This window comes from Crinia signifera, chromosome 11 (assembly GCF_055691185.1).
Source record: "Crinia signifera chromosome 11, ASM5569118v1, whole genome shotgun sequence".
Lineage (NCBI taxonomy): Eukaryota > Metazoa > Chordata > Amphibia > Anura > Myobatrachidae > Crinia > Crinia signifera.
Window position 1 is genome coordinate 81,154,199 of NC_139227.1, and position 14,035 is coordinate 81,168,233.

At 44.1% G+C, this 14,035-nt stretch overlaps 1 protein-coding gene across 3 annotated transcripts in view; it reads left to right on the forward strand.

The window, feature by feature from the left end:
• EPS8L2 (EPS8 signaling adaptor L2) overlaps window positions 1–14,035 on the forward strand; it is a 192,228-nt gene that overhangs the window by 173,409 nt on the left and 4,784 nt on the right. For all 3 annotated transcript variants that reach the window (XM_083165378.1, XM_083165379.1, XM_083165377.1), the window contains exons 14-20: window positions 946–1,096; window positions 2,474–2,577; window positions 4,245–4,353; window positions 4,566–4,685; window positions 10,509–10,638; window positions 12,190–12,367; window positions 13,626–13,758. In XM_083165378.1, the coding sequence (XP_083021504.1) occupies window positions 946–1,096; window positions 2,474–2,577; window positions 4,245–4,353; window positions 4,566–4,685; window positions 10,509–10,638; window positions 12,190–12,367; window positions 13,626–13,758 (925 nt within the window). The remainder of the gene's footprint in view (window positions 1–945; window positions 1,097–2,473; window positions 2,578–4,244; window positions 4,354–4,565; window positions 4,686–10,508; window positions 10,639–12,189; window positions 12,368–13,625; window positions 13,759–14,035) is intronic.

Below are 14,035 nucleotides of genomic sequence, written 5' to 3' on the forward strand. Positions count from 1 at the left end.
TAAAAATCACCATTTCAATATCGCCACGTGATCTCCTATTGACGGGAGATCGAGAACAATAAGACATTTGGGTACTTATGTAATATCTGGGCTCCTGTTTTTCTTATGAGACCGCGTCCCCTCGCCACGCTTCGGGCACGGTGGCTCGCTGCGCTCGCCACACTATATAAAACCAACTCCATGCGTAGTTGGATAGTAGGGGTATGAAAAAATGGGGTGCATTTAACATGGGAGCCCAGATAATACATAAGTACCGACATTTGAATTCCCCCAATGTGTTAATGCTCATATTAAAGTACTGAAAATGATAAAGACTCATCAAAAGGGAAATATTGGAAAAAGGTTTATCATTGGTGGTGTTGTTGTTGTTGTTGTTGTTGTTGTTGTTGTTGTTTTTTTTACTGTGTGGCTGCCCATTTCATTTTGCAGGTGCGTAGGTACAACAGCTGCCACAATGGCACAGTCCTGAGACTTTTCCTGAACACAGTTTCCACTGTATCATCAGTATGGGTGGTATTACCCGAATGGACTATCTTATTGAAATCTGGGTGCTGGATAACTCACCAACAGTTCGGATTTCGACGGTTGTTTCTCCGACACTGGAATCCCGACTGTCAGGAGCCAGACAGTCTGAATACCGACTTGCATGGGCTGTTTTCCCTTGTTGCAGCCCATGACCCCAATAGAGGGAGAAAAGAATAAGTGGCAAGCGCAGCAAACCACCGAGCCCGCAGCTTGGCTTGAATGCTAACTCCTGACAGTTGGGATCCCCGCCCGCGAACTTCTGACAGTTAGGATTTCAATGTCGAGAAACGACCATCGTAATCCTGGCTGTCAGAGGGTTATACCATACCCTTGAAATCTTGCAGTATAGAAAGAACACAACAGAAACTATGCCTGACAAGTAACTCAGCTAAATATTGGTTCTTATGCTGTGTCTTTCAGGATAGAATGGCCAAAGGAGCCCATAATACCTCAGTACATTCCAAAGTTTAATAGTGGCTGGCAACCACCACTGGATATCTTCCAGGGAGCACCTTGGGAGCAGGATATGGGATATCCACCAGAGATGATTAAATCCAAGGCCCAGGAAGAGGTGAGACTGCATGTAACCACTTGTATTTAGTTAAGAAATTGATGTGTTATCCTTGGACTGGTACAAACGTATCATTGTAATAGACTTGGTTACATTCCCTGGATAAACTAGAGGGGAAGCCTCATCTATTCCTCTGGAACACTCCACAGTAGTAAAGATGAAATAACTCCTGATGAGTATCCTGACTGATTGTCCAGTATCCCGCCTGTTACTCCCTTATGTCTCATTACATAGACCATTGGGTTCCTGCCTTGTTCATGCCTGACATCTTCATTGTTGTAATCAGCTCTGCTATCATTCTCATCTTGAAATCTTACAAGATTATATCCTGCTTTTTATTCCACACATGCAGCTGGGTACACAGATCGGACTGACATATCGGACACATTGTCTAATCCCTGAGGATGCGCAACCCGTGTGTAGTCAGCAACATCTTCCATTGGTCCTGCATGCATTGCTAGCAAGATCTATGCCTCCATGCTGCCAAAACTATAGCTCTCCTTGGCAGCATGTGCCCCCCCAGCACAGGGCAAGGCCACCCCACACCCCTGGTCTCTCCCTGCAATGCAGTCTATTATATGTATGAGCGCGTTTCTACATAGGGTAGCGCCGACGCAAGCCCTTCATATTTTGGATTGCAGTAACATCACACGGCCTGCGGCAGCCCCACTCCCCAAATGCTGATTCGATGCCCCATTGACAATCCTCCCCCCCGCAGCCATTAGGCTCGTGCATGTGTGTACATTAGTAAAAAGCGCAATATGCAATTTTTTATAATCTACAAACAAAGCAGAATTACCCCCTATATCTTAAAACGTATACTTTAGCCTTTACAAGTCCTCAATTTTCCTAGTTTTCCTAGGTTTGTACCTCTACCTTTGTCTGTTTCACTGCCCATCACAACTTTAGCCCCTTTCTCCTTCTCTCCTATTGGATACAACCAGGAAATAGATGGTAGAAACTGACAAATAAGCCCATGACAGACAATGGGGTGCGACCAGTAGTATGGGAGAGAGTGGGATGGAAAATTAGAAAAGGCAACAGAAATGTTTTTTGTTTAAAAAAAAAAAAAAAAAAATTATTGAGACATTGCATTCATGTATTCTACATCACATGTCAATTATCGTACTCAACAGAAATGTTTAATGCCAACACAAAGCACAGAAAAATAGCAGTTCACAGGACTGTCTCACCACAGACTATGCAGAATTATAAGGGATATGCGGAAGTGATGTGACAAAACAAATGCTCATGTCTAATTCTGCCTTTAATCGTCAGGAGTAATGTGTCGCTTCCCTGATTTTATATACTGGGTGATGTTTTATGTCAGCCTCACACGAGTTACCTGTGATTGACATGTGGCATATTGTCTTTCAGCTTCCTCCTCCTAATGGAAATCCCTACCGATCACCATCATTCAAACAACAATCCCTGCCTCCAGAACTGAAGCCAGAATATAACCCTAGCACCAAACTCTCCAGGTGTGTATGCGGGTATATAGTCATGCTCTGCAGGCAGCACTGAGCCCAGCTACAGCAACAGTATACTGCAGGACTATAGGAAGGATTTGTGCTGCTTTATGGACATACACTCAGGGCATGATGTAGGGATGGTGACAAATTGGTCGTAAAGGATTATTTAAACAGTACTGTGTGTAGTAAAAGATGATATCAGCGCTGGCTGTGTAAATAATATTATTGCACCATTTGTAGAAAATAAATACAATTTATTACAAGAATAATATATAAATATGTAAAAAAATGGATTAGGTGCAAATTTCATATTCAAATTTTAATCCATTCTGCCATAAAGCAATCCTATAGTAGCACACACAGCATTAGGACCTGTTCCAAGGGTGCGTCCATACCGTCAATTAGCTGCGTTGATTTGCAAACTGTGGTTTGTTATTCCCCAATAACCTATCGGCAGCAGATGTATACAGCTGTATACAAGTAAATGTACTGTATAAAGCTGCTGTAGGGGGTATTCCACTCAGTATCCATATGCTGCAGAAATCAGTCCCATGTAATGAAGGTACAAAGGGCCTCATTCAGGTTGGCTCGCTATTTTCCAAATTCGGTCCGGGGACCGATGTTGCGGGTCTGCTCATGCGTATGGAGAAAATACGCATGTACAGACCCACTGTGTGTACGCCTTCGCCGAGAATCACACTCGCCGAGGTGTTCACACAGATGCGGCTGGGAAGGGGGCGGATAGTCGGCTGTCAGATGGGAACGCCAAGCATTTCCTGGGCATGCCCACAAACAGGTGGGTGCGCCCGAAAAAACACTAGACATCCCCATGTGAATGTAGGCGCGTGGAAGCCTGCTCAGGGCGGGTGGCTGACATCACATGACGTCAGCGTCTGCCCCGAATTCGGCCATGTCCGTGGCAAATAAAAGACAGTCCAGAATGACTGCGAATGGGTAAAAAAAAAATCAATCGATGGTCAGCGACCATCAAATGATTTTTTGCCCGTACAGCCGCATGCGAAAGGATGTGTAAGCGCACACATCTGTTCACATGCAAATGTGGCCATTTGCTCTGGGAATGGGGGGCGGGAGTGTGCCCGGCGGGCAGCGTTTTCCAGCTCGCTAAGCAGTGAATATACGCTGCTTAGCAAGCCAGCCTGAATCAGGCTCAAAGTACATCCAGCAATTGTGATGCAGGAGTTTAAAGGAATGCTTCTTGGGCGGGTAAGTCATAGAGAATGGGTCTAGGCCTGTGTACTATAGGGGCAAGGTCTAATTGTGTTGGCGCGGTTACACTCCCTGTCCAAAAACACTGAATGTGCATCAGTGCACAGAGGGCATAGCCAGGGGCAAATCTCAGTCAAAGTCCCCCCCCCTAAATCAGTGGGATCTTCCATTTCCGTGAACATCGTGCAGGCAGGGGAAACTGGCCCCATCAAAGCACACAGCAGGGAGTAATGGGCTAGGGAGAAAAGCTGCTGCTGCTGCTGCTGCTGACAGGTAAGGAGTTTGGCAGGGGGAGGTACCACCCCCGGCATCCCTGGAACACTGTGAGTGACTTTATTACATTTGGAAAAAGTACATAGTGCTTACAACCTAAAGATGCTTTGCACCATTATTTAGCTTTGGGCTAAAAGAGACTCTATATGAGACTTCTCATTTCCCTTTGTAATCAGTTATGAAGCACCAGTGCCGGCACAGCCACAGAAATGCGCCAAAATCCGTTATGACTTCACTGCCCGAAACGCCAATGAGCTGTCAGTGCTGAAAGATGAAGTCCTGGAGGTCAGTGCATTATTACAAGTTGACATTGATCTATCCTTACTCTGTATCCTTACTCTGTATCCTTACTCTGTATCCTTACTCTGTATCCTTACTCTGTATCCTTACTCTGTATCATTACTCTGTATCCTTACTCTGTATCATTACTCTGTATTCTTACTCTGTATCATTACTCCGTTCTTGGCTGGACCTTGATTGTCTGTTTTATCTTGCAGATTCTGGAGGACAATAAACAGTGGTGGAAATTAAGAAACAGGATTGGGCAGGAAGGTTACGTCCCATACAATATCCTCGATGTAGTGTCCACAGATGACACAGATGGGCCGTATGGAATGGTAAATGGAGGCTCCTTTGAAACCCAGGCCCATCACACAAGTACAGACTGCAAAATACAGATACTGACCAAATGATGGGACGGTTAGAACTGTGTAACACGCGAAAAAAACAGATAAACACACAGGAGCCGATTCAAAACTCTCCGCACAGGCCCAAATTCTTCCCCATCCGCGATGGGGGGGGGTCTGCGCGATTATGCACATGTGCGAACCCCAGCTACGATCATCTTCGGTAAAAATTGTATTTGCAGGGGCGTTCGCTGTCTGAGTGACAGGCAGGGGGCGTTCGATGGGCCCATTCATCGTTTCATGGGCGTGCCCACAATAATGGTGAGTGGAAACGCTTGGCGGGCATGTTGTAACGCAGGCGTGCCCCTGCCTGCACAGGGTGGGAGGCTGATGTCACATGATGTCAGCGTCTGCCCCAATTCGTTGGGAACCATTCAAATGAAAAGTGAGTCCTGGCTTACTTTTCATTACGACCAGAGGAAAAATAATTTGATGGTAAGCAACCATCAAATGTTTTTTGTCTCTGTGTTCACATGCAAGTGGATGTCTAAGCATACACATTCACGCAAGTTAGCGCTGGGAATCGGGTGGCGAGGGGGCGTGCATTCGGCGGGGCGCGTTTACCTGCTTGCTAAGCATTGGATATACGCAGCCTAGTGACCAAGTCTGAATTACCCCATAGTTCTTGCTCATTACACTCTTATTAAATACATGGGATACAGGAGAATGTGCAGGTTTCTAAGGATAAAAAGCAATGTATGGTGATCAGGGTTTAAACGTAACAGTAATCAGAGAGTTCTGAAAATCAATCAGAGATGTAAAAGTGAATTAAGCAGATACTGTATGATTGCCAAGTGGTTGCTCCCAGAGCTACAAGGAGATGTTAAATGAGATGGATGAAAGACAATCACCAGTTTTAAATTGATTGTAGTAGATTCTAGATATGATTCTCTAGTTACTGAGACAGACTTTATATGCAAATCTCAGAGTTATTGGAGTATGGAGTGGATACAGGAGTGTAGGGACATTAAATATTAAACAAGCTAATACAGGAGCTGCATGGGGCGTCAGGTTAGTGTAGTGTCCTGGCCGATCAGGGGCATTTATGTGCTGTTGTAGGAGACAAAAGCCTCACACAGCTAGGTATGAAGAACAGAGGTATCTCGGTGATGCCGCTGGACCAGGTTTATGCTGATTCCACTGCTCATCTTGTTGTGGTGGTGGCTAGCTCCTGGGAATTATGTGGCAGTCCCTCTTGCACATCTGCTACAGGTCCGTTTAGAATCCCCAAAGTTTGGATGGCTTGGACCCCTTGAAGCCTTGGGTTAGAGGTATTGCTTTATCAATGTTTCTTTCTTAGTGCCCCAGCTATGGACCTTATTCTGGTTGATTCGCAAGGCTGCAATTTGCAGCCTTGCATGTCCACCAGACGCCGCGTATGCACATGCGCAGAAATGCGGCTGTGTATATGCCGAACATCGTCCCCCGTGCGAACGGACCAGAATCCCCCTGTATCCTGCTAAGCGCCCACCATTGCTCCTGGCCAGGGTGAGTTAGAGACTGATGCTTTATCCCACAGAGTGCAGGGGAGGATGATTCAGGCTTGGGCAATTTTGCAGGTTAAAAATTAGGCTTCGGGTCAACAGTTTACTAATTTATTCACTGTGCCAGCACTAAGTATTCTAGAAAATGCGATCTCATAGGAAAGAGTTAATTCTTGCCAATTAATTATCAGGCCAAGGGTTCCTAGGTTTGGTTTGTTTCGTACCCATTTATAATGGGTGCACATGGGCCCCTGGTTGTAGGGGGAGTCCATACACCGCACTCCCCACACCCATACATCATACCTCTCCTTCGGTACGGCGCTTTCAGCACAGTGGCAAAAATCACTGTAAAAATGTCCCACCACAGCCATGTTCTGGTGATTCGTGCATGGGCCACATTGTGACTTTGGGTATGCAGCGCGGGCTCCATGCTCCTGGAGACCTGTGCATGTGCAGTAGAACTCTGGCATACAGAGTCTACTGCACTGCCTGAGAGAAGGCTGCCCAATCAGAGTCTGCACATGGGCCCCATCCTCTCTTAGGGGGCCCTGCATCTGAGGTCAGTGTACAAGACAAGCGCATGTCTTTGCCTGTTTTAAGGATATCTGGGCCTTCCATGGTTTGTATTCAAAACCAGCATTATCAATTTTGAGTGCTCCTGTCCAGTCTGGCACCGCACACAAAGTTTTTGAATATCATGACAGAGATGATGGCTCTTCTGATATCCAGGGGTGTGAGCTCCCTGTCTGGACTCACTGATCAAAGTGAGCCCCCCAGCTTTGCTTATGACCCATGAGAAGTAGTACTAGTAAACAGCATGGCCACTGGTCCCATGGGCAGTAGCGCACGCAGGGGGGTTTCTGAGTACCCTGAAAGCTGCGGGTCCCCTCTTTCCAGGGGTATAAGAATTTAAAAAATCGGCCCTTGGGAGACGGAGATATTTGACTTCAAAGCAGTGGTCCCCATCCAAGCCTATTAATTGATCTTCTTAGTCAGATATTTCAGGTTCTGTCTGACTTAGAGTTTTTCTGATGATATATTCCAAAAGCTGGGACTCTCCCCCTTTGATGGACTCTAGTAGCTTGTCTCTACTGTGCCCAGAACCAAAGATATCGGCCTTCCAGCATTTGGTTACTGCTCCAGCTCCACACACCTGGTATGTAGTTTTATATTCTCGTTGGCAGATTGCTCTGCCTCCTGAAATCTGATCCCCTAGTCCCCATTACCATTTAGAAGGTGGGATTCTCTAGATTTTAATTCCATTAAAATCTAAGAAATCTATTTCTGTGAACTGGAGATATCTGCAGTCAAGCAAGCTGTCCTCCCACCAGAAAATTATGGATAAAAAGCCCACTCCACTATACAACCCTCCTCTGCATATTAAACATCCTCTACCACCCTGGAAGTTATGTATCAGGGCCCCTTCATTCAGCCAAATGCTCCCTTTATTCACCTCGTCTCCCACGATCTGTAAATGTAAAGGGGTAATTAGTGGAAATTACTGATCCAGGCCCTACATGCTGAGCGGTTGATATACTACCCCCTGCCACCCGCAGGACATCAAAGCTTCCCCCACCCTTACTGCTGGAGGATCGGTAGGGGCCCCAATACACTGTTATGCCCAGGGGTCTACACTGCTGTTGATGCCCCTGTATGTATATATGTATGTATATGTATGTGTATAATAAATATATACAGGTCGAGTATCCCGTATCCGAATATCCGTTATCCGAATTATTCCGAAATACGGACATGCCAGAAAGTGAAAAAAAATTATTTTTTTGCTAAAAACTCACTGGGGACATTTGTAACAGCATCACTGGGGACATGATATGTAAGTGGCACTATATATGTGCAAGACAATGATTGCTTGGCATTCAAATTCAGTGCTGAGATAGTACACACATATTGTTTCACGTTTTGAAACCTTGTTTTTTGAACAATTAAAATATGTTTGTGTGTATTTTATGTGGTAATAAAATATATTTGTGTGTATATTATGTGTTTATACAGCATAAATGCAAGATACTTCAAAATACATCATTGAAATATTAAAATATTCCGAAATACGGAATAATCCGTTATCCAAAATTCTCCTGGTCCCGAGCATTTTGGATACGGGATACTCAACCTGTATATATATATATATATATATATATATATATATATATATATATATATATATATATATATATATATATATATATATATATATATATATATATGTATATATATATATATGTATATATGTATATATATATATATATATGTATATATGTATGTATATATATATGTATATATGTATGTATATATATATGTATATATATATATGTATATGTATATATATATATATATACGTACATACAAAGACAGTGTCACTCTGGTCTGTAATAGGGATTTAAATAAACGAGACTGCAACCATGGTCTTTTTCAGCAACGTTACAACTCCTTTATTTGGAGTTTTTGTCAGATATGTATACATATATTTTTATTATTATTATATACATTTGATCTATCTATAACACTTTAACTGACCCGGCATATACTGGGTCACCTAAGTGTCCATCTCCGTGCTTTGCTCCGCCCTCTGGAAACCCCCTTCTGAAAATCCTGCATTTGCCCCTGATGGGTGCATACTCCATATCTGCAAGGCTGATTTAACCAATTACAAGTGAATCGTGTTACTGGGCTGCTACTATTCAACATGCAGTAGCAGCCAGTGTTCCTAATAAGGGACAAGAATCTCTTAATACAGGGCTTACTTAAGTCTTCAGTAGCTCACATATGTTTGTACAAAGAAACACACCTACCTGCCGGTGCTTTAAAATTAGTAGAAATAGTATGGTAATCTTTCTTATATGAAGACGTATAAATCTATCCAATAACTCTACCGCCAGTAAATGAGATAAATGGTCTTTTGCTGTGTTTGGAGCCATCTGGATATAATCACTTCCTTCTCATCTATTTCAATGCACTTTTACTTCACCCACAGGCCACTTGGAAAGTGTCAGCAGTGCTTTTAGAAATGTGAATCGCCATTTCTAAAAATCTGGTGATAAGGCTTATCTGCTCAGCGTGGGTAATACCCATAGTGTGGGTTGAAATATGTTGGCTCCGGTGTTTTTCCTAAGGGGTAACTCTTCTGGCAGTGCAGGCGTGCTGCTGATCCCACGAGAATCCTGGGACTCCATGGAATTTAGGGCCTTATTCTGGTTCACTCGCAAAGGCAAATTCTCTCTCTAATGGACAAAACAATGTGCACTGCAGGGGGGGCAGATGTAACAAGTGCAGAGAGAGTTAGATTTGGGTGGGGTTTGTACTTCAAATTGATAACTATATTGCAGTGCAAAAATAAAGCAGCCAGTATTTGCTCTGCACAGAAGCAAAATAACTCACCCAAATCTAACTCTCCCTGCACATATTACATCTGCCTCCGCCCCCCCCCCCCCCCCCCCGCAGTTCACATGGTTTTGTCCATTAGAGAGAAAAGTAGTACATTTTTTACAGCTGAAAAAGTAGCTAATTGGATACTCCCCATAACCTTCATACAACAGATTTTGATGTGCATTATTTAGAAGCACAACACCACACTGATGCGTGTTTCGCTTTCAATACATAAAGGCATGTCAGAGAAAAGAAGTAAAATGAAAGGTACTTGTGTATTATTTTTCATCGCATGCCACTACTTAAGGCATGCGATGCAATGCGATTTTTCATTGTAAAGACCCGATTTTTAATTGTATAGTCACCCATGGGTGATTTCATACCCCCACTATCCAACTACGCATGGAGTTAATATTATATAGTGTGGCGAGCGCAGCGAGCCACCGAGCCCGAAGCGTGGCGAGCGCATGCGGATTACTTTACATGTATTCTGCGTCCCCTCACGGGGCACGCTGCACTCGCCACGCTTCGGGCTTAGTGGCTCGCTGCGCTCGCCACACTATATAAAATCAACTCCATGCGTAGTTGGATAGTGGGAGTATGAAACCACCCATGGGTGACTATACAATAAAAAATGTTTTTTTACAATAAAAAATCGCATCGCATGAATTGTATGCCACTATATTGCATGTGATGCGATGCAATACAATGAAAAAATCGGGCGCCCAGATATTACACAAGTACCAAACGAAATCCTCCACTAATCAGCAACATTATTGTTCAGAGAACACACTAGTCCAATCCTTGTCCTCATGACTATAGTAAACTATATTAGTGCAGTATACTTATTTGAATTGGTAAAATGGGTATCCTTTCTTTGTTGCAGTCTGGTTCCAAATACAAAGAAGCGAACAGAGGGCCTGTGAGCCCCGGTTACAAGATTCCTGTCAGTTACGCCGGTGAAAAGTGGGGAAGTGAGATAGGAAGCTGGTCAACCAACCAGAACAACAAAGAAAGTAAGTTACTCCCTGGAACCTGTATCTGTGGGCTTTTTATTGTTTGCAAATCCATATAATGTCATTTAATTTTGGTCTTTAAAGGAAAATTGGCCTAATTGTCTCTTACACCAAGTCCCCTCATTTGAATCTGGAAGATAGAGAAGTAGACAGTTTTTCTTGAGAAGATGACTGTCCATTGGTGATATAAAAATTAGGATTTCTGTTGATTTTCATAATGTCAGCATGGTCATTCTATCGACATGCTTGGCATGTTGACATTAAACACGTCACCGTTCATTGGATTGACATTGATAATTGTTGACAAGAAAAAGCAATCGATGCAATTGAGCCTGATATAGCATTTATTACTATTGCTGTTTTATATTCAGCGGTCAGTGGCTTTGACATCCCCAGAGTACTGTAAATGTGTCCCTCAGGGGCGGAATTATTACCTGCAGGTTGTATCATACAGTCGCTACTCCTGGGAAACATAAATGGAGCTACTCAATGAGAGAAACATCAGCACACCACCTGCAGCCCCGATGCAGCACTATGAAGTGCCAGCTCTGAAGGTGCAAGCAAAACCTGTGTACATTGTCGATCACATTGGCATCCCGGGGGTAAAGGAATCTGCTCATTACGTAAAGCTATTTGCTGGCAATTAATACACTACCTGAAGTAACACTATCCTTTATAAATAGATTGTCGCTGTTAATTGACAGGTTAACAATTTAAATATTGCCATATCCATGTGCAGCATCCCTCAGCCAGAGTCAGACAGAGGGGGGAAGCGGACAGTCAGTGCAATTGCTATCCCCCCACCTCACACACATAGGGGGTTATTCAGAGCTGATTGATGTTGTGCAAATTTGCACTCAGACTCAGGACTAATGCAGGGTACACATCAGAATGATTTGGCCTCAATTTCCCTAACTTCGATACAATCTTGACCGATTGTATGTAATTGGGCATCTTTTGGCATGTTTTATATCCGATTCCAATGGGCGTCCCTGCTGATCCTACCTGCTGCAGTCAGTATTTGAAAACAACCCAGCAAACTGGGTACAGATCGGGATCGGATCGGATGCAGATCATGTGCCCATCAAGTCCTCTCACGATCTGCTCACATGATCGTTCTGGTGTGTACCCAGCATAAGACTCAGCTCACCCTCTAATCAAATCTGTGCCCATATAATTAGTAACGGCGCCCCTATCACACCCTCAATGCCACTGGGAATATTTCCAGCACTTTGTTAAATCCATGCCTTGGAGAATTCAGAATGTTCTGGTTGCAGCGGCGAATTCTACCCAATACTAGGAATACAGTGGCCGCTAACTGTAATCATATATATGTCCTTTTAAATGTTGACACCGTTTTATCAATTTTATTGTATGTATATATGAATCATGATATATTCTAACATCACTGGTCATTTATATAAACGTCAGTAGATCTCACAGTGGAAGTTTCTGGGTTGCAGCTTCCTGTACAGTGATTGGCTGCCACCTGCTAGATTATAATGGAGCGCAGAGTTAGGTCTAGGTTATGACAGTTCCTTTTCCACACAGAACTAATTCACCACATGGACGAAGTGAATGATGAGCTCCTAAAGAAAATCACCCACCAGCAGCCACCTAAAAGGAATTTTGCAGCGCCAAAAACTCAGCAAGTTCATGTTCCTCTAACATTCCAGTCCGAGCCAGAGGAGGTCAAAGCCTGGCTAGATGCCAAGGGCTTCAGTAAAGGGTAAGTAATTAAATGGGACACAGTTGATGTTCTATCGCAGAGATGGGGAACCTTCGGCCCTGCAGCGGTTGTTCAACTACACATCCAATCGTGCCCTTTAACAGTTTAAGCATGGCCAAATAGCAAGACTGTTGCAGGGCATGCTGGGATGTGTAGTTCAACAACAGCTGGGAGGGTTAAAGTTCCCCATTACTGTTCTATATGGTTAATAACGTTAAAAAAATATATTAGTTGTTAACTTTTATACTCCCAGAGCGCAGTACATAATTAGCCATACTAACCCTATTCCCCAGCAAAAGTGCTCCATTATTTTGCTGCTTTACAAGCCTTGTAGCGCCGCCTGATATTTGCATATTTCCCGTGCAGCGCTGCAATTGGATAATTCGCAGCCTGAATGGGTGGACAAAATCATTGACCATCGAATGATTTCGGAAGAGCGCGCTAATCCAAGTCACTCACTGGTGACTTAGTTTAGTGGCGCCCTGCTCTGTGAAGGCCGGTTTCCGCTCCCATTCACATGGGGATGCCCTGCATTTTCCTGGAAGCACCCAGCGTTTCCGCATGCTTACGCCCCCTGCCCGCCTCCTGTACGCCCACAATGCCGATATCGCCTCAGAGACTATGCAAGTCTCTGAGGATGCCTGCAGAGAAGACCTGCACATATTCCCTTATACACATGCGCAGTCCCCGCTGTGAATTCACAATCATCCAAAACCGCAACACACGGTAATGCAGCATGTATAGATACTGCAAGTGCATACCTCCCAATTTCTTGATGCACGGAACGGAACCCCTAGCACAGCTATAGCCGCGGCTCACACCGAAAAGGGGGTGTGGTCTATGAAAATAAGGGTGTGTCATATGCAAATGATTCAGCTGATAGGCCACACCCCCTTTTGCCCTCTGTATTGCATGCGCACAGTGTCTATTCCTTCAGGCTGGGGGGACTCCCAAATGCCCCTTCCCCCTGCGGGACACTGCCGGCCCCGGGAGGGACATGGGACCTTCCCAAAAAAATTGGACGGTCATGCAAAAAACGGGACTGTTGGGAGGTATGCAAGTGCAGTCCTTGCACATTTGGGTACAAGGCTACACAGTACACCAGGGAAGGGTATACTGTACAGATGCAACTTCAGCTAAAAGTACAAAGATGGCTGTGTCCAACATAGAATCGGACCCTGTGCAATTATGTGTCAAGGTTTGTACATCTAACTATGATGCTCATCTGACCTTAGTGATATTGTTTCTTTGTTAACAGGACATCAGCACAATTGGGTATTTTAAATGGAGCACAACTTTTCTCTCTAAACAAGGAGGAGTTGAAGAAAGTTTGCGGAGAAGAGGGTGCAAGGGTGTACAGCCAGCTGACTGTGCAGAAGTCTCAGCTAGAGGTGAGTGTGTCTCGCCCTACACTACTATTGCTTCATCAGATGTTGGGGCAGTGTATTTAGTGTTGACCCTCATTGCTAGACTTGAGGGAAAGAAATGTAATTATCAAAACAAACGGAAAGAGATATTGTTGCCCTTAGCCACCAATCAGGTTGTAGCTGTCATCATGAGAAGATTTCATTACAGGACTTTGGGTGAGACCAGTATCTGCAATGGCCACGGGTGGACGATATGTGTCATACTTGCCTACGTTTGAAAACTAGTTTTAGGGAGATTATA